The sequence below is a fragment of the Sceloporus occidentalis genome, unplaced genomic scaffold (assembly GCF_023333645.1).
Source record: "Sceloporus occidentalis isolate IW3139 unplaced genomic scaffold, rSceOcc1.0.p SCAF_255, whole genome shotgun sequence".
In the NCBI taxonomy this organism is placed as follows: Eukaryota; Metazoa; Chordata; class Lepidosauria; order Squamata; family Phrynosomatidae; genus Sceloporus; species Sceloporus occidentalis.
Window position 1 is genome coordinate 717,971 of NW_028317235.1, and position 21,312 is coordinate 739,282.

The 21,312-nt window shown below is 42.5% G+C and overlaps 1 protein-coding gene across 2 annotated transcripts in view; it reads right to left on the reverse strand.

Annotated features, from left to right (window-relative positions):
• Window positions 1–21,312, reverse strand: part of LOC149275960 (4-aminobutyrate aminotransferase, mitochondrial-like) — a 280,567-nt gene that overhangs the window by 130,758 nt on the left and 128,497 nt on the right. For both annotated transcript variants that reach the window (XM_089504079.1, XM_089504080.1), the window contains one exon: window positions 17,165–17,245. In XM_089504079.1, the coding sequence (XP_089360205.1) occupies window positions 17,165–17,245 (81 nt within the window). The remainder of the gene's footprint in view (window positions 1–17,164; window positions 17,246–21,312) is intronic.

The window sequence follows — 21,312 nt, forward strand, 5'->3', positions numbered from 1 at the left end:
ACCGAGAAACTAAAATCTAAACAAAAAGCTTTATGCGTTACCCCACACCATCAGAGTCCGATAGTCCCGAGTATGGTGCCACGACGTGCCCGAAGGGAAGCCCAACGGGGTAGATGCATTCGGGAGGATCATCCAAGGCGACGACGTGGAGGAGCCGCAGAGTGGAGAGCAGGAGACCAAATGGACGGGCTGCAGAGCTAGGCTGGAGCGTCGTCTTGCCTTCTCTGGCGTTTCTGTCGACGAGGTCTAGGGGACCACTCTCTGGAGGGGTCCGAGAGGCTCGCAGGAGGTTGGAAAGTGAATTCCCAGTCAGAAACCTCGCAACGGGGAAGTCCCAGAGCTTCGGTAAAGTCGTGAACATCTTCAGGCTGCCTGATGACCTAAGTAGTAGAATCCTGGCGTACTATCAGGGCGAATGGGAAGCCCCACTGATAAGGTATGTTCGCTGCCCTGAGAGCCTTGGTAACAGGCTGCAACATGCGCCGATTCTGCAGAGTGGCAGGGGATAAATCCTGAAAGACAGTGATATTGTGTGAGTCCCATGTGAAGGTGGGTCTGTGTCTGAAGGCTCTCACGATGTCTTCCTTCAGCGGGAAATCCCGCAAGCAGCACACCACATCCCGTGGGGGAAGGGAATCCGAAGGCCTCTGTCTCAGGGCTTTATGAACCCTATCAAATGATATTGCCGTCTCAGCGGCTCTGTTCAGGGCCTTATTGAAAATTGCTTGAAGAGTTGCAGGTAGATCCGCGTGTAGGAAAGATTCGGGCAGGCCACGAACCCTTAAGTTACTCCTGCGGCTCCTATTATCAAGGTCCTCAAGCTTGCGAGATAGATTGCGGATCACGGTCGATTGGTCGCGCAGATGCGATGTCAGGGAGTCAATAGTTTTGCAGACTCGGGGCTGGTCTTCTTCAAGCGCCGCCACGCGCTCTCCAATATGGCAGATATCCGCCTGGATTGCAGTAAGGCTGGAACGAATCCCCGAGGTAGCGCGATCCACAATGTCACTGATGTCCGCTTTAGTCGGTAGCAGATTGATTTTCTCCCTCCAGGAATAGACCGCCGGAGCCTAGCAAAGGAGTCCCGCGAATCCTGGTCGGAAGGAGCTTGGAAGAAGGAACGCACGGAGGTAACGCGAACCCTTCCCTTTCGAGCCCGAGGGCTTCGGGGTTACCGGAGCCTTATTATGTTTGTCCATGCTGTGCGTGTGAGCTTTTCAGAAGCTAAAAAAAGAGCCGGGGTAGCCGGAGCTCCGGACTTAAGCGTCCATCATGGATGCCAGGTAGCCACGCCCCCTTTTACTTGCTTTTTTAGGTGAGTAAAAGATTTTTCAAATGAAAGTCATAAAATGTGTTTTTTTTCAATTTTTCACCATGTTTTTTTTATTTTTTTTATAGTAAATAAGATGATACGATCAAAATAATGGTATCTGAAGAAAGCCCATCTTGTCTTGAAAAAAACAATATATAACTTATGTGGGTACACTAAATGGGTGAGGAGAAAATTACAGCTGAACACAAGCACCACAAAAGTATTAAAACAGCCTCGGTCCCACAGGGTACAAAAAGAAAAAACGAGCCCGGTCCTTAAGGGGTTAAGGACCAGGCTGTGTTTACCTTTTGTACCCTTGGGACTGAGGCTGTTTTAACACTTTTGCGGTGTTTAGATTTAATTTTCAAGTACAAGTAGCGTTTTGCTATTTTAAAACCATTTTTTCCCAAAGCTGGTCATTCTGCCCCATGTGCAATTTCCGGTATCTTTGAAGCCGGCCAATGCAATTTACCCCATCAAACCATATATTCTTGAAAACTAGACACCCCAAGGTAGTTAAAATGGTAGTATTTTAACCCTTTCCATGCATGAGATTCTACCACCTTTGCCACAGTTTGTGGTAGTATTTTTTTTTTTTTTTACACAAATTATAAATTTATAGCTCCAGGTATACATCGCTATCAAACAAACAACCCAATGTGTGTTCCGCAACATCTCCTGAGTATAGTCATACCACACATTTGGGAAGTGTGCTCCCCCCCCCCATGTTGGTCAGTCTGTGACTATGCCCCATTTTTGAGCCCAGCCACTCCAATTTACCTCATAAAACCATTAATTTTTTTAAAAATTAGACACCCCTTGGGTATTTGAAATGCTTTTACTTTAACTCTTTCCATGTCAAGATTTTTAGGAAGATAGAGAGCTAATTTTAGCACTTGCTCATAATAATACTTTATTATTTTTTTTTTATTCTTTTTGGACTTACATTTTGCTGAAACTGGATGGTTCCTCTGATGCATAATAATTTTTTAATGTTACATTTTTTTTTAAGCTTTTTGTTCTCCATATTTTTTTTATTTTTTAAATATTTTACTAATCACATAGTGATTAAAAAGCTGGGCTCCATTGACTTGGATGGTTGAATGCAGTACCTGTATTCAAGCTGTAAGTGGAGCCAGAGTTCTCTAGACGGTCTAGAGACCATCTAGCAAAACTTTTTTTTTTTTTTTTTTTTTTTTACAGAGCGGCCACCATCTTGCGATTGGCAAAATCAATCACAGTGACGGTTGCGACCGCTCTCCAGAGTGGTCACAGCGCATCCTGGGGTGAGTGTTCGGTGTTGCTGAATGATCGAAGCATTTCAGCAACACCATTGACGTTTGGGAGGTGATCCTTGATCACTTTCTAAGCTTGTTTAATGTCATGACATGTCAGGCACGTCATAGGTCGTTAAGGTGTTAAGGAGGCAGAGATACCAATCTTGGTTTTTTTTTTTTTTAGAAGCTGTATTAGATAATCGCGAGACTTCTTTTTCCATTTTACCTCGAAATTTCAGTTGGCTCTCAAAATGGGGCCAAAATATAGTCTCTTTCTTGTTTCCATTCTCTGGCTATAATTCTCTTTACGGCTAAACAGGTGTGTATGGATAAGTTCAGCTGCACCTGGGTCAAAGGGGGCCAACCTATATGAAATAATGAGAGTGGGGATTTCGGTAAGACAATATTGTCTATTCTTTTCAGATATTTCAACACATTGTCCCAAAACTTGGCAACTTTTGGACAGGTCCAGATATGCAGGTAAGTTCCCTCCGAATAGCCGCACCGCCAACATATCTTAGTGCTGGCCGGGAACATACCTGCAATTCTAGTTGGATACCAGATACCATTTATTCATGATCTTAAACTGGGTCTCAAGTAGTGATAGGTCGTGTACCCTAGGCAACAGCCTCCTGAATGCGTTTAACCAGTCATCGGGTGGAATTTGAATATTTAAGTCTTTCTCCCATTGTGCTATTATTGATGTTATGACTTTGCCTCCCTCCTTTATCTTAATAAATTCTACGCACTTTGAATAGAGCTTTATTGTAGAGTTGGAGCTAAAAAGTTTTGCTAATTTCTGCAATATATCATTGTGTATAGATAAAACTTGCTTGTTTACACAGTTCTTAACTCTCAAATAGTTAAAAATGGATTGATTCATAAACTTATATTTTTCGACTAATGTGGGGAGAGGAATTATCTGACCCTGTTTCATAACGCCAGCTTGCCTCCATTGTTCTAGAGAAATGTTCAGTATCTTCCAATACTTATATATTTAAGGAGTCTATAAGTTTATCTTTAATACAGATTTTGTTTTTAATTTTAATCCACTCCGGTACGATACTCTCTAGAATTCTATTTTTCCCTTGAATTTGGGTTATCATATCTTTTTCTTTTAGAGACCAAAATGTATTTATTTACTCCACAAGCTTTTTGTTCCATCTTGTACCGCACCTCTACCCTAGATTGCTCCATATATGTTTTAACTATATGAAGTAAATATTAGCTTCGTATTGTTGTTTGACTAATGGAAAACCCATTTCTCCGTCTCTAGTTTGAGCTCCCATTAATCTGGCATTGATCCTTGGGGTCTAACTAATTAGCAACTACTAAATTAATTATATGTGACATTCTACAATTTAGCGATAAAAGCTAAGTCAGACCCCTCTCAAGAACTTAAAACAGACATGGAGATGCTCAGAGAAACAATAAATCAAAAAGAATTAGAGAAAACTAGATACTGTATGGATAAACTTAGACTAAGATGCTACTACAAAAGCAATAGACTGGATAAAATAATAAGTAATCAACTTAAAAAGAAAAGACCCAGTAATAGAATAAATAAAATAGTGAGAGAGCATAGGACAATGATGACCCCCGATGATGTGGCAGAAGGTTTTAAGGAGTACTGTGGCAGAAGGTTTTAAGGAGTACTGTGGCAGAAGGTTTAAAGGAGTACTATGCAAATCTATATAGCATCCCATAATAAAATTAAATACTTTATAGACCACTAGAGAAAAAAAATTAAGTCAGATAATAGACAAGCTATTAAGATATAAATCACCTGGTCCAGATGGTTTTACCAATTTACTTTATAAGACCTTAGACATTATAGACCACTTGTTGGGCATGTATGGTGAGATTGCAAAAACAGGTTCATGCCCAAAGGAGATGCTACAATCAAATATTCTCCTGATTCTAAAGAAGGATAGGAACCCAGAAGATCTATCACGCTATATCTTTAATAAATGTTGATATTAAAATGTTCTCTGTGATATTGGCAGAATGATTGAAATCAATTCTGCATATCTTGATTCATCTAGGGCTGAAACAACTAATCGATAAAATCGATAATCGATTCGTTAAATATTTTCATTATCGATTAGTCGAATCGATTTTTATCGATTATAAAAAGTTTTTTTTCAGAGCAAATGCTCTGAAAAACTCCTCTCTTTATATAATCCGACCTCAAACAGATCGGATTATAACACTAGAGGGCATAATCTATGGCAGTCAGGATATGCAACCAGGGAGTAACCACCATTGTTTTAGTTTAATATCAGTCTCATCCCCCCCACCCCCCAGTTCAACCACTACAGACATTCATCCCTGGAACCATATTGTACCGTTAATCCCTTTACTGCCCCTGTTGTCTCTGGGAGGCAGATTAAGGGGGTGGTTTGTATCCCAATATCGTGTTTTATGTTAATGTGTGTTTTGCTGCATATATCCAGCCCTGTGTGTGAGAAATAAATCAGTCTTTGTTTTGGTTTATACCCTACACTGAGTCTCGGCTAGTGAATGGGAAACTGGGGAGAGAGTGTGTGTGTCCCAGGCTAAGGGAGCACAAGTCAGCGGAGGTAGTCGGTCGGACTATCCAGCTCCGTGATAGAAGGCATTTGACAGAGTTGGGTGGGGATATCTTAGAGCAACGCTGAGGTCCTTTGGACTGACTGGCTGGTTCTATAAAGCCATTACTTCTCTTTACTCATCTCCTAGCGCATGAGTCGTTGGTTCGAGGCTCTGTTCGGACTGGTTTGACCTACATAATGGTAACCAACAAGGATGTCCTCTATCACATATACTTTATATTCTTTCCTTAGAGCCGTTTGCTAGGAATGTGAGAAATAACCAAGATATAACAGGCATTAAGATAGGAGAAGAGGATTTTAAGATATCTCTTGGTGGGGACGAGTGAATGCTTTGAGATCCTATCTGATGCCTAAATGGAATTACTTGTTTCATATGCTCCCACTAAATATTCCACAGAGCTAGTTTTTCCAGCTTTGTAGGAAGATCCCAATATTAATGGGGTTCACTACATGCTTTTCAGAGTTTGAGGTCACCTTATATGTTGACGATCACCGAGCCTTCAACATCTCTGTCAAATTTGCATGTTTTGTTGGACTGGGGCTTTTCGGCCACTCCCAATTCGAGAACCTTTCAAGCTTTGTGTGATTAATTTTCCCTCCCATGGCAGGACTTCTTTAAATATCTCCGGATTCAAGCAGCTTTAAAAAGATTCCTTTCAACAAGGTCGACAGCTGTTCTTCACTCCCCTATCGTCAAGCTACACCAGTGGGCGCCACACGTACAAAAACAATCTCGTTATGTTATTTGGCCCTGATGGATCTCAAGGAGGATGTCAAGCTACTTGGTTCCAAGTCTTGAATACGATTCGGGGAGTTTCTAAGAATGTGACACATTTTGAAACTGACAGGAAAATCTTGTTCCGATGGTACTATGTCAAGTCTAACTTGGCATATCTGGTGGGATTGTCCCGCCCTGCACGCTTACTGGAAAGACGTCTTCAATCTCATTAAACAGCTACTGCCAATTTGCGTCCCTTTTACTACTGAAGTTGCCCTCCTTGACATATTTTCGGATGGCCTCTCCGGTCCTCAGCGTAATTTTTTTTTTGTTTAAATCTGTTTATTTGCAGCAAATGCAACATTGTAGGGCATCGTACACAGAGCTCAAACATTGTAACAAAAGTACAATGACGTGTATAGCGTTTTCATGTAATAATGGAGTCACAGAGGGTGGATTGTAGGGCTGCAACTAACGATTATTTTAATAATCGATTAGTTGGCCGATTAATCGGATTAAAAAAAATGCTATTTTTTTTTTAATTTAAAATAATGTAATAAAAAAAACTTACAATTTACACTTTCATCTCTTTATCACAATGGCATTTCTCTATTCACCTTCTTATTTTACGGACATAATAATAATAATAATAATAATAATAATAATAATAAAAGCTACAAGAACCCAAACACAGTGTTTCCCAAACTAGGTTTTAATACAAAGTTATTAGTAAATATTAATTCATATGTTATCTATTTTCCATATTTAATAAAAACTATGCCCCCAGTTATGCACATCTGACCCCCAGCTTGCCACTCTGCCCCAGATATGCCTTATACCTCCTATATGCAGAGATTCCACTGTGCCCCCTGATATGCCACTGTGTCCCCGATATGCCTTATACTCCTTATATGCCAGTGATATGCAACTGAGCCCCCTGATATACCTTTTACCCCCAGATATGTCTTATGCCCCCCTTATATGCCTAATATCAATATGCCTTATACCCCCGATATGCCACTGTGCCCCCTGATATGCCTCTCTCCCCCCTCCCATTCACCACTCTGCCTCTCTACCCGACTCCCTGGTGTCTTGTGAACTTCTGTTGCTGGCAGGAGGCAGAGTGATGTATGAGAGGGGGGAGAGAGAGGCAGAGTGATGTATGGGAGGGGGGAGAGAGGCAGAGTGATGTATAGAAACATAGAAAGTGATGGCAGATAAGAACCAGTAGGCCCATCCAGTCTGCCCAACCTCTGAGTACTTTCCTTTAGTACTTGCCCTTATCCTATATCTAGCTTGCTTAAATGACTTTACTGTATTAACATCTACCACTTCTGCTGGAAGGCTATTCCATGCGTCCACTACCCTTTCCGTAAAGTAATATTTTCTGATGTTACCATTAAACCTTTTCCCCTCTAGTTTATGGTTGTGTCCTCTTGTTGTGGTAGTACCGTATTGGCTTGGATATAGGCCGCCCCCGTGTATAGGCCGCACCCTAAAAGTTTGGTGCTTTTTTAAAGAATTTTTTTTTTTTTTTTTTAATAAACATGCTGCCACTCTGTCTCCCCCCCACAAGATATGCTGCCACTCTGTCCCCCCTGAGATATGCTGCCACTGCCCCCCCGAGATATGCTGCCACTGTACTCCCCCCCGAGATATGCTGCCACTGTCCTCCTTGTCCTCCCCCCGAGATATGCTGCCACTATCCTCCTCCTCCTCCCCCCCGAGATATGCTGCCACTCTGCTCCCCCAACTTACCAGAGCAGACTCCCGGGTGTCTTGCTGGGCCAGCGGGGGACATCTACGCAATACGCATATACAACTTCCGGTGCCAGGACTCAGCGGATGTGCCGGCACCGGAAGTTGTATACGCGTATTGCGTAGGTGTCCCCCGCCGGCCCCGCAAGACACCCGGGAGTCTGCTCTGGTAAGTCTTGGGGGCAGAGGTAAAACGCATCGTGCGGACGTTCACCGCTGCCGGTGAACGTCTGCACGATGCGCTTAGACAATCTCCCATGCCAGCACTCCCCCCGTGGGAAGTGCTGGCAGGGGAGGCTGTCTGAGCTTATCAGAGAGTAGGATATGGGTCCCCTGCACCGCTGCGGGGGATCTGTATCCTAACCCTGCTGCCTGCCCGGAACTGCGCTAGACCCCGAATATAGGCCGCACCCCCACTTTAAAGACTTAAAGTGGGGGGGGGGAAAGTGCGGCCTATATTCGAGCCAATACGGTATTTCTCCTTTTAAATAAACTATCTTCCTTTACCTTGTTGATTCCCTTTAAGTATTTAAATGTTTCTATCATATCCCCCCTGTCACGTCTTTTTTCCAGGCTATATAGGTTAAGATCCTTTAACCTGTCCTGGTAAGGTTTATCTTGTAATCCATAAATCATTTTAGTAGCCCTTCTCTGCACTTCTCCAACATTTCTATATCCTTCTGGCGATACGGTCTCCAGTACTGTACACAATACTCCAAGTGAGGTCTCACCAGTGATCTGTACAATAGCATGAGCACTTCCCTCTTTCTACTGCTAATACCTCTCGCTATACAACCAAGCATTCTGCTAGCATTACCTGCTGCTCTACTGCATTGTCTGCCTACCTTTAAATCCTCAGAAATAATTACCCCTAAATCCCTTTCCTCACACGTTGAGGTAAGGACAGTATCAAATATCCTATACTCTGCCCTTGGGTTTTTATGCCCCAGGTGCATTACTTTGCATTTATCCACATTAAATGCCAATTGCCACAACTCTGACCATTTTTCCAGCTTACCTAGATCGTTTCCCATTTGGCTTCTTCCTCCAGGAACATCAACCCTGTTGCAAATTTTTGTGTCGTCAGCAAATAAACATACCTTTCCATCAAGACCATCTGCAATATCACTAATAAAAATATTAAAGAGAATGGGTCCAAGTACAGATCCCTGAGGTATCCCAATGGTAACAAGACCTTGCTCTGAATATACTCCATTGACTACAACCCTCTGTTGTCTGTCACTCAGCCACTCCTTAATCCATTCAACAACATTGGGATCTAAACCCAGAGATTGCAGTTTATTTATAAGTCTTCTATGTGGGACAGTGTCAAAGGCCTTACTGAAATCCAGATACGCAATGTCTACTGCACCACCTTGATCAATTACTTTAGTCACCCAATCAAAAAAATCAAAAAGATTTGTTTGGCATGATCTTCCCGAGGAAAACCCATGTTGTTTTTGATCTTGAAACCCATGTGACTTCAGATGTTCAACCATCCTTTCCTTTAACATTGTTTCCATTAATTTCCCCACTACAGATGTAAGACTAACTGGCCTGTAGTTGCCCGTCTCCTCCCTGCTGCCTTTTTTGTGAATGGGCACAACATTCGTTACTTTCCAATCCCCAGGGACAACTCCTGTTACCAATGATTCGTTAAATATATCAGTTAACGGTTTTGCTAGTACACCCCCAAGCTCTTTTAATAACTTGGGGTGTAAAATGTTTTATCTCCATTTTTTACTGAGAGGGCAATTCGCTCTTCTGCATGTGATTTGGCAGCTCTTATAAGTTTCTTTGCCTTTTTCTGCCTAATTTTATAGATCTGTCTATCTTCCTCACTTTGGGTATTTTTGTATCTACTAAAGGCTAACTTCTTGTCTTTTACGATTTTGGCCACTTTTGCAGAGTTCCACAGCGGTTTCTTTAATTTTTTACTCTTACTGACCAGCCTAATACAATTTTCTGTTATCTTCAATAATACAGCTTTTACAAAATCCCATTTCTCCTGAACGCCATTTAAATTGTCCCAGTCTGATAATGACTCCTCTATACATATTCTCATTTTAGAAAAGTCAGCTTTTCTAAAATCAAAAACTTTTGTTTTTGTGTGGTGTGTCACTGTTTGTATATTAAACCACACAGACTGATGATCACTAGATCCCAAACTTTCACCTACAGAAATATCTGTTAAATCTCCATTTGTGAACACTAAATCCAATATGGCCTCGTTACGATTTGGTTCCTCAACTACCTGTTTTAAAGATAATCCCAGTAAGTTTAGAATATCCGCACTCCGGGTACAACCAGCTACTTTCGTTTTCCAGTTCACATCAGGGAGATTAAAGTCACCCATGATTATAATATCCCCCTTCACTGTCATTTTAGCTATTTCCTCTACTAGTAGAGTATCTAGTTCTTCTACTTGTCCTGGGGGTCTATAAATCACACCTATGCGAGTTACTTTACTTTTGCCAAATTGTACTGTAACCCAAACCGACTCTAAGTTCTCCTCACCAACTTGTATTAAATTAGATTTTATGTTATTTTTCACATATAGGGCCACCCCTCCCCCTTTCTTGCCCTTTCTGTCTTTTCTATATAAAGAGTACCCCGGTATTGATATGTCCCAGTCATTTTTCTCATTATACCATGTCTCAGTAACAGCCACTATATTAACATTCTCAGTTGCCACAACTGTTACAAGTTCATGGATCTTATTCCCTAAACTGCCAGCATTTGTAGACATGACCTTAAGCTTGTCATTTAACACTGATGCTGCTTTGGGGGGCAAAATATATGCTTCTCCCTATTATCTGTATAGACCAAGCCCCCAGCTCCACCCACCTGGTTACTAAGTAAATCACCTTCCCTTTCTATACTGTCTAGCCCGGTATTTATTCCCCCCCCAATTCCTAGTTTAAAATCTCCTCCAACCGGAGGGGAGGGGGTAGGAGGCAGAGTGATGTATGGGAGGGGGAAAGAGAGGCAGAGTGATGTATGGGAGGGGGGAGAGAGAGGCAGAGTGATGTATGGGAGGGGGGAGAGAGAGGCAGAGTGATGTATGGGAGGGGGGAGAGAGAGGCAGAGTGATGTATGGAAGGGGGGAGAGAGAGGCAGAGTGATGTATGAGAGGGGGGAGAGAGAGGCAGAGTGATGTATGGGAGGGGGGAGAGAGAGGCAGAGTGATGTATGGGAGGGGGGAGAGAGAGGCAGAGTGATGTATGGGAGGGGGGAGAGAGGCAGAGTGGTGAGGGGGAGGAGGCAGAGTGGTGTATGGGAGGGGGAGGAGGCAGAGTGGTGTATGGGAGAGTGGCTCCCATACACCACTCTGCCTCTCTCCCGACTCCCTGGTGTTTTGTGAACCTCCGCTGCTGACAGGCACTTTCACTGGAGCTCGTAGGAGCTATGCAGATCTATTGTACTTCGGCACTGAAGTGCAGCGGAAGTGAAGGGGAGTAACGGAGGCTGTCTGTGCGCATCGCGCAGACCCCCACCAGCTGACAGAGGATGATCCTCTGCAGTAGACCTCGATTCTCTGTCAGCCGGTGCGGGTCTGCATGATGCGCACAGACAGCCTCCGTTACTCCCCTTCACTTTCGCTGGGGCTTCTACATCATGTGATGCTGGCGCTGCATCGTAAGATGTGGAAGTGGATCAGCGGAAGTGGAGGGGAGAGACTGAATTTGTCTGTGCGCATCGCACGGACACCCACCAGCTGACAGTGAGGGGAATCCAGGTCTCCTGCATCGCTGCGGGGGATCTGGATTCTAGTGTTATAATCCGATCTCTGTTTGAGGTCGGATTATATATGGAGAGGAGTTTTTCCAGAGCATTTGCTCTGAAAAAACCCCTCATTTATAATCGATAAAAATGGATTCAACTAATCGATAATGAAAATCGTTGTCAACGATTTTCATTATCGATTTTATCCATTAGCTGTTGCAGCCCTAGTGGATTGTAGAATATTGTGACGGACCGACCAGGGACCTCAGGTTGTCCCTCTCCGCCAAGAGCGACTTCTCCCTTCAGGACAATAATTCCCCACAATCCGTAGGCAATATCCCCAAGCAAAGTAAAGGCATATCGCTATCCAGTACCCAAATAACCAGGCAAGACTAGTCTTTAGGTACAACAAGAGGAGAACTAATTTATTTTAGGAGTGGCCGAAAAGCCCCAGTCCAACAAAACATGCAATTTTGGCAGAGATGTTGAAGGCTCGGTGATCGTCAACATATAAGGTGACCTCAAACTCTGAAAAGCACGTAGTGAACCCCATTAATATTGGGATCTTCCTACAAAGTTGGAAAAACTAGCTCTGTGGAATATTTAGTGGCAGCATATGAAACAAGTAATTCCATTTAGGCATCAGATAGGATCTTAAAGCATTCACTCGTCCCCACCAAGAGATATCTGCTTTCCGCCAATCCCTGAGCAGTACATTCGAGTACCTCAGAAGATAAAGTTGTTTTTTTTTTGTTTTTTTTTTACAATGTTTTTTATTTTATCAGGGATAATGATTTAGAGATATTAGAATTCTGTCGCGTTTTCTGCTAATTGGAAGCGGTTGTGAAGCCTGTCTACTGTGTGGCGACTGATATTTTTAAATTGAGCTATGGTCTTATTAAGGTTTAATTTATAATTCGCCACAGTACTGTATTTTTCAACATCCTGCGAAAAGTATGTCATACAGACCATGAGGTTGGACAGGGTGACGACCACATCGTCCGCATATAAAGACATCTTAAAATCCTCTTCTCCTATCTTAATGCCTGTTATATCTTGGTTATTTCTAACATTCCTAGCAAACGGCTCTAAGGAAAGAATATAAAGTTTATGTGATAGAGGACATCCTTGTTGGTTACCATTATGTAGGTCAAACCAGTCAGAACAGAGCCCCGAACCAACGACTCATGCGTTAGGAGATGAGTAAAGAGAAGTAAATAGAACCAGCCAGTCAGTCCGAAGGACCTCAGCATTGCTCTAAAATATCCCCACCCAACTCTGTCAAATGCCTTCTGTCACGGAGCTGGATAGTCCGACCGACTACCTCCGCTGACTTGTGCTCCCTTACCCTGGGACACACACTCTCTCCCCGGTTTCCCATTCACTAGCCGAGACTCAGTGTAGGGTATAAACCAAAACAAAGACTGATTTATTTCTCACACACAGGGCTGGATATATGCAGCAAAACACACATTAACATAAAAGAAGATACCGGGATACAAACCGCCCCCTTAATCTGTATCCCAGAGACAACAGGGGCAGTAAAGGGATTAACAATACAAAAGGATACAGATGCCACTAAAATAAGGAATACACATTGTCTTGATTAGATTATCTCCCAGACCTTAGTGTGCTGTGTAAACGGTTAGGAAATAAAGCAATAATAAAATATATTTTTATTAATAACACACAAAAGGATAACATGGCACTCTTTACCAGGGCCCATGGTCTGTAGCACTCAGTCCCCTCCAGGAGCCCATGGCACGGAGGCTTCCGTGACAAATATGTTGACCGAAGTCGGAGGAATCAAAGCGAACAGTGTGAACTCTCCATTACATGTAAAAGTATGATCGCGATACAACATTTGGAGATATATATTCCTTTCAAACGTTCCAGGTATGGAGTGAAGGTGTATTACATTACATTACATTTATTTATAAAGCTCTGGTCGATTCCGCAGCGCTGTTACATTAGAGTAATGTATAAAGCACATAAAATAACACATACAAAAACAAACTGGTGCAAAGGAGAAGAGGGCCCTGCTCTTGCGAGCTTACAATCTAGTCGGTGGTTGAGGGGAGTGATACAATAGGAGAGGACTGATTGGATGATGATGTGTTGAAGCTGTTTGTTCTGACGGCTTTGGTTAGGATGATGGTTGGGAGCACTGTAAGGGAATGTTGTACGCTTCCCTGAACAAGTGGGTTTTCAGAGAGGTTTTGAAAGTCGCATACGAGGCAGAAAGTCTGACAGAACGGGAAAGGGAATTCTACAGGAGGGGAGCGGCGTGGGTGAAATCCTGGATACGGGAGTGGGAAGAGGTAATAACAGTAGAAGAAAGCCGCAGGTCGTGAGAGGAGCGAAGAGGGCGGGTAGGGGTGTATTTGGATAGGAGGATAGAGATGTAAGGGTGTGCCGAGTTGTTGAGGGCTCTATGGGTCAAGTTAAAATTTTATTCTGAAGGGGATGGGGAGCCAATGAAGTGATTGGCATAGTGGAGCAGCGGATGAGGAGCCGCGGCAGAGAAAGATTAATCTAGCTGCAGTGTTGAGGATGGATTGAAGCGGTGAAAGGCGGGAGAGGGGGAGACCGGTTAGTAGGCAGTTGCAATAATCCAGGCGGGATATCACAAGGGAGTGGATTAGTAATTTGGTATTCCACTTGGTGTATAAACTCTGGGAGAGCAAAACTGGGTATACTCAGGCCTTCCGGGTATATGAGGGAAAGGATAGCCACCTCGACCCTCCAGGTTGCTCAGAACATCTGGAAGCCAGTCCAAAGATTGTTTAGGACCTAATATTCCCCCTTATGAACAAAGGCTACCACTTGTATGTAGACAACTTCTATACAAGCATCCCTTTGTTCAAGCTGCTGTATTGTTTTGACACGGTAGCTTTAGGTACTATAAGAAAGAACCGAGTGGGTTTCTTACAACATCTGGCACAAAACAGATAATAAAAGGAATGGAGCACTATAGTTATGAAGAAAGGTTAACAAATTTAAATCTGTTTAGTTGAGAAAAACGGCGCCTCAGAGGGGATATGATAGCGTTATATAAATATATTCGGGGCCAATACAAACCATTGTGAGGAAATCTGTTCATAAACAGGACTATGCATAAGACACGTGGTCATGCGTTTAGACTGGAAGAAAGGAGATTTAGTCTAAAGGGTTTTTTACAGTAAGGACAATAAGGATGTGGAATTCTCTGCCTGCACAGGTAGTTTTATCGGGGTTTGTACAGACGTTTAAACAGCATCAGGGATATAATCTTTAATTATGGGGAAACAGCTTAATGATCGAAGGAGAAATCTGACTGCCATTTTGGGGTCAAGAAGGAATGTTTTCCCTGGTTAGTGCAAAATTGGAAAGAGTCAAACTGGGGTTTTTTGCCTTCTTTTGGATCAACAGCAACAAATTAACAGATATAGATTTTTTCAGCCTATATAACTATGTAACTATGATGATGGTGGGAGAATATGAATATGGTAGGCAAGGATGTGACTAAATTAATTATGATGCCTCTTTTAACTCAATCATTGCCTTATCCATACAACTATTTTTACATCCAAACCCAAGACTGCAATTTATTTATGTCTTCTATGGGGGAGATCAAGATAGGCTATATCAACAGCTCCTCCATTGTCTTATCTTAGTTACCCAATCACAAAATGTGATTAAGTTAGTTTGACAGGATCTTCCTTTAGATCATGAAAATCAAATATATTTGCATATTTGGAACTTTAAATGTTTTTTGGACTGTTCCAATACTATTACTGTTATAAGGACTGTTATAAAATGTATTATATTTTTGCACTAGTTTACCTCTGAAGAAAAATTTGTAGCATTTTGCAGACTGGTACAAAATGTTGCAAATTTTTCTTTACCAGTCTGCAAAATGTGCACTTATCTACTGTGAAAGTGATTTCTGTTTTTTAACCCCTGTTTCTTACTCGTAGTACATTTTGGGACAATTCATTTAAAATTCTTTCACTTTAAAAAAAAAATAATCTTTTACTTATCTGTAAAAACTAATGAAAAAAACCTGCTAACTAGATTCTACTATTTGTCCTGAGTTTAGAAATACCCAAAGTTTTTATGTTTTTTTTGCACGTTATGGGTCAATAAGTACCAGTAGTGTTTTGCTATTTCAAAACTATTTTTTTCCCCAAAGCTGGTCATTCTGCCCCATGTGCTGTTTCAGGTAGCTTTGAAGCCGGCCAATGCAATTTACCCCATCAAACCATATATTTTTAAAAAGTAGGCACCCCAAGGTATTTCAAAAGCTGGTACCAGCCTTTGCCAAACTTTATGGTAGTAAAAAAATGTATTTTCTTAAACACACGTTGTACTTCAGGTATGAATTTACCGATCCTGGTATATGTCCCTGTCAAACAACACCCCAATATGTATGCAACATCTCCTGAGTACAGTGATACCCCACATGCATGGGTTTGTTGGGTTATTTGGGAGGTAAAAGGCCACCTTTGTGAGGTGTGTATTATATATAGTATATTATATAGTTTTTTATGAGCAAGTGCTACAATTCACGCTAAATCTTCAAAAAAAATCCTGCATTGAAAGGATGCAATTACAATATTGGCATTATAAATGCCGATAGGGTGCCTAGTTTTAAAATAATTATGATTTGATGGGGTAAATTGAATTGGCCGGCTTCAAAGATGTCCCAAATATGGGACGTGGGCACAGACTGACCAGATGTCTAAATGGCAGAAAAATACCAGCATTCAACCTGCAGGAGGAGCTCACGAGTTCATTTTTCTATTGTTGATGCCATCTTGTGAATGGCGGCAACGTCATTTACATGATGGCGCTTGTGGTTGCTCTTCGGAGCAATCACAAGGCTATCGGGGTAGGGGGGTTGTGTTGCTACATGCCTCGATATCTAGGCATGTCAGCAATACAGTTTATGCTTAGGAAGCGATTCCAATCTCGTCCTAAGTTGTTTTAGCCTGCCGCTGCTGCGATCTTTCATGAGCGGTGTGGCGGACATTTTTCTTGTGGTTTCTCAGTAGTTTAGGTAAACTTAAAATAGTTAATTTCATACTTAAAATATTATTTAGCATTATTCAGACTATAATGGTGCTCTCCCAGATGGTCGCAACCCATTGCATTGCATAGGCCACAGTGATATTAAGAACTGCATTTTCATATGAATCTTTTTTTCTTCAGATATACTTTATAAATGCAGGGTTTGTCCCTATTCTGAACCCAAAACAATCTGGGTCATGACCCCACACACGTGTCATATGCAGAATAATGGCACCATGAAATATGGGGCTGGCATTTAGTTATTTCCAGAGCAGGTTTTTATTCCCAATCTGGCCATCCTGCTTTTCATTCCTTGTGAAAATGGTGCATCATAACTGCCATTTTAGAAATCATGACTGACTTTATAGTTTCACTATGAATGGCATTTTAATTTTGCTTTGACTTAGTTTTGATCAAAGCAGTAATTACATTAAAAGTTATGATTTCCAGGTCAAGAGTAGTTATAATAGTTACATAACAAGAATGTAATAACCAAGTTGCAATTGTTTTGAATACATGATAAGAAGGGGAAAAAAAAAAAAAAGAATATACTCATAAATCAAGTTTAAAAACGTAATAATGGTAAACAAAGTTAAAGCCATTATTATGTTGTTAACTTAGGTTATCTGTAAACCAAACTATTTTTAAATTTTAGACATAAAAGATCTGGAAAAATTTTGACTGCTAAAATGAAGGAGACTTGTTTTAGGTATGTCCATCTACTTACATTTAACAAGGATTCCTCCAATGTTGCAGTGAAGTTTTCAGGGGGCAAAATTCCAAGTGCTGGTCTGTTGATGAAGGAGCTCTATTGAATAAAAAAATACATATTTCATTATTCATATCAACAAAATGTAAAAAAAAAAAAAAAAAAAGACATTTTAAACATTTCATGACATTTCTACATCCTTTCATTTGACGTGTTTTGTTTATATTTTCTAAAACTAACAAAATGTGGGTGGTTTCCTCGCATCATTAACCCATTTTATGCTGCAATCCCCTGAGGCTAATACAACATTAAAGAGGTTAACATTTATTTCTTTAGCCCCCACAGGCTTGTGGGGACCCAGTCATACAAATTGTACAGTACATACAAATTGTACACACATTGAACCAATGGGAATAAATTATCCAAAATATATTCATTAACTTGCCCTGATTTGGAAACCACCCAATAAAGCCAGGATTTTCATCTATTTTGACCAGTATAGGGCAAATATTGCAAGGCATGCATCATGTGTTTAAAATGTATTTTTTTCAAATTTGGCATGGTAGGCTAATAACTGCAATAGTTGTCACAGATACTGATTATCCCCCCAAAATTATATGTTTATGAACAGTAGATAATACCATATTTTCCCATATTTTCTGTCCTAACCCCTCCTTTGTGTGGCTCATTGTGTTCAGCAGTATATCCATCGTTCTGGAGGTTCTCAACAACTCCTGCTGTCTTACATCGCTCCATTTCGACCAGTCTCTTCTCCCACCATCGCCAGATGGATTTGTTGGTTGTTGGGCCAGTCAGGGGCGCAGCAGCTGCAGCCACTGTTTTTCAGGGTGCCTTTTTGTCAGACATCCTGCGGGCTGATCTTGGGTGTCTACCTTCCGCATTTTTTTCTTTTCATCCGGTTTCGCTAGTGCTTTTTCTTTGGTGAACCGTTAAAAAAGCTAGTTATGAAGCCTCCTGTCTTGCAATAAAATGAGAGAAATATAATAGCCTTGGTGATTATATAATCTAAATTTTAATAAAAGACAGGAGGGGAATAATTTCCCTCCCTCCCCTTCCCTGGGTTCTATTGGGTTTTTCTTGTATTCTGCTCTTCCATTTTTCAGCATTGAGTGTACTTTTGGTTATCGCTATTACTTTGCCATTCCTTGGTCACAGTTACTGTTATCGCTCTCCTTCTCTTTTTCAGTTTAAGCGTGGATCACAGATTGCTTGCATATCATCTTGGCGGCTGGACTTTTCCGTTTCAAGGCTTCAATTGAAGGTCTTCATTTGTTTGAATTGCATCAAAGAAGAGGAGGAGTGGGGGTCCTTAGGTTATATGGCCTGTGTTTGATGTTCATTGGTCATATTTTTCTTTCTTATGTTTATGTTCCTTTGCTGCTATTAGTGGTATTAGTGGAGTAAAGAGGTTTATGCCAATTATTTGCCTCCTGTCTTTATTAAAATTTAGAGTATATAATCAACAAAGCTAATATAATCTCTAAATTAACACACAAGTGGCATTGTGTTATGCAGAAGACTTTGTAGAGTCATATGTTGTATTTTTTGTCTTCCATTAAACTAACATTTGAGAAATACATAATCATTTATCTTGAGAATATGTTTGTTTTTTTTAGTAAATAACATTTTTATTGACAAAGAAGGAGTACAACAATAAAGGGTAAGACAAAAAGAACATTGATACAATGGTGGACAAAAAAAAAAAATGTGCGATTTCCGTAATCTATTGCAACGGAGGTCAGACAGTGTACCAAAAAAATCGCAGTGATAACAGATGGAGGCATACAGAAGAAAAGGAGCAGTATGACAATCGCGGTGTATATCGGAATGCATAGAGATACAGATCATAAAATTGCAGGCGTCGAGTGAAAACAAATGTTTCCAAACACTTAGAGCAATATGTATGTCTCACGAGCCATAGACCACAGATGATGATATCACACTTGCGCCAGATCAGGGGGGAACCATGAGATGGGAGTGGAGAAACAGATAATACATCACTATAGGAACACAAGGGGGGTTCGGTATCAAGATCACCGATTCGCATCGCCGCAGGGGAAGGCCACCGCCCTCCCGGGCCCCGGGAGAAGAGAAAAAAAAAAAAGGGGGGGGGGGAGAGAAAAAGGAAAGGTGGAGGAAAAGAGACATGGAGGGGTATCACCTCAGGAGCTCTGCCAGTGCAGGTGACGACTGGAACGAAAGCCAAGTAGCCCAGACCTAAGTATATGCTTCCATCCTGTCATTAGACAGGTGGATCAATTCTTCCATTGCCCTTATCTCCTCCACCTGAGCCACCCAGTGTCGTAGTGAAGGTGATTCAGTGCATTTCCAGTGCTTAGGGATCAGGGAGCAGGCCGCATTAAGAAGATGCCTGGTAACGGAGCGTTTCAAAGAGGTCAGGGAAGCATCAATATGGGAGATTAGGCAAAAACCAGGGGTGCAGGACCCCTCTCGTCCCGACACCTCCTCCATTCCGCGCACAACACCCCGCCAGAAAGGCCGGATCCTCCCACATTCCAAGCATATGTGCAAAAACGTACCAGGCTCCTCTCCGCATCTCCAGCAAGTCGGATCACTCCCCGGGCATACCTTATTAATGTACATTGGGGTCCTATACCACATAGCGAGAATCTTATAGGCCGTTTCATGGAATTTGGAAGCAATAGAGCTCTTGTGTGTGAGAATGTAGATCTTTTCCCACTGTTGCTCAGAGAGTGATTCCCCAAGGATCTCCTCCCATGCACCCATAAAAGGGGGCAGCACAGCGGGAGTGCCCAAGTTTAGAAGCTGGTACGAGGTCCGGGAAGACCTTCTCAGTGACCAGGGGAGCACCGTTGTCCCAGAAGTCAGATGCACGGGATTTAGGATTTAAGCCCATAGAGTGTAGGTATCCCTCTTCCAAGCCTGGAGGAAAGTCCAAATTGCTTGCTATGGGTGTCAGCGGGGAGGGGAAAGAGGAGAGGAGCCCCCCAACCTGACGGGATCTCCATACAGCCAAATTGGCACGAACAAACGGATTAGTGCAGGGCGAAGCCACATGCAGGTAGATAGAGGAAAACGCGTGGTGGACTGCTCCAGAGCTATCCATAATTTCGAGGGCGGGTGATAATTCCAGTCCATGACTCGTTGCAGGTGGGAGGCACGATAATAAGTGAGAAAGTCAGGCAGAGCAAGTCCCCCCATGTTTTTCGAGCGGGTGAGTACGGCATATCGTAGCCTGGGGGATCTACCTCTCCAGACATATCGAATCATTAAGGAGCGAAGCTCCGCAAAGAAGACCCTCGGTATGGCTATGGGTAGAGTCTGAAATAGGTACAGAACCCGTGGGAGTACATTCATTTTGAGCACATTAATTCTGCCGTGCCACGAAATGTGGGGGAATGACCAGCGCTGCAAATCTTTTCTGATTTGCGTTAGTAGATTGGGGAAGTTAGCTGTGAACACAGTGGAGAGGTCCCTCGGCACCCAAACCCCCAAGTATTTAATGCTGAGGTGGCACCATCGGTATGGAAATGAGCCCTGGATCGTCCACGCCTCTCCCGGTGGCAAAGAAACATCTAGGGTCTCGGATTTACCCGTGTTAATTTTGAAATTGGAGAGGGAGCCATAGACTCGCAGCTCTTCATGGATGTGCGGCAATGAAATGAGAGGCTGTGATACTGCGAATAGGAGGTCATCCGCATAGGCGGATACTTTCATGGTACGACCGGAGCAGGCCAGGCCGTGGATGTTAGGGTTATGCCGGATAGCCTGCAAAAAGGGTTCAAGGGTGAGGGTAAACAGGAGGGGAGACAGGGGGCAGCCCTGGCGTGTACCGTTAAAAATCTGGAACGGTGCTGTTAGCGCTCCATTTACGCGGACGCGGGCGGAGGGCAGCGAATACAAAGATGTGACCCAATGCATCCAAGAGTGGCCAAAACCCATGGGCCGAAGAGTTAGGAACATGAAGTCCCAGGCCTGGGGACGCGTCTGTAGACAGGAGAAGGATCCTCTGACCGGTGTGCTGTGCGACATGGATAGTGTTGAGCGCTCTATAGGTGCCATCCCGACCTTCCCTACCAGCGAGGAAGCCTGTCTGACCAGGGTGGACCAAGAACCCCAAAACTCGCTGAAGCCTGGTCGCCAAAACCTTTGCAAAAAGTTTT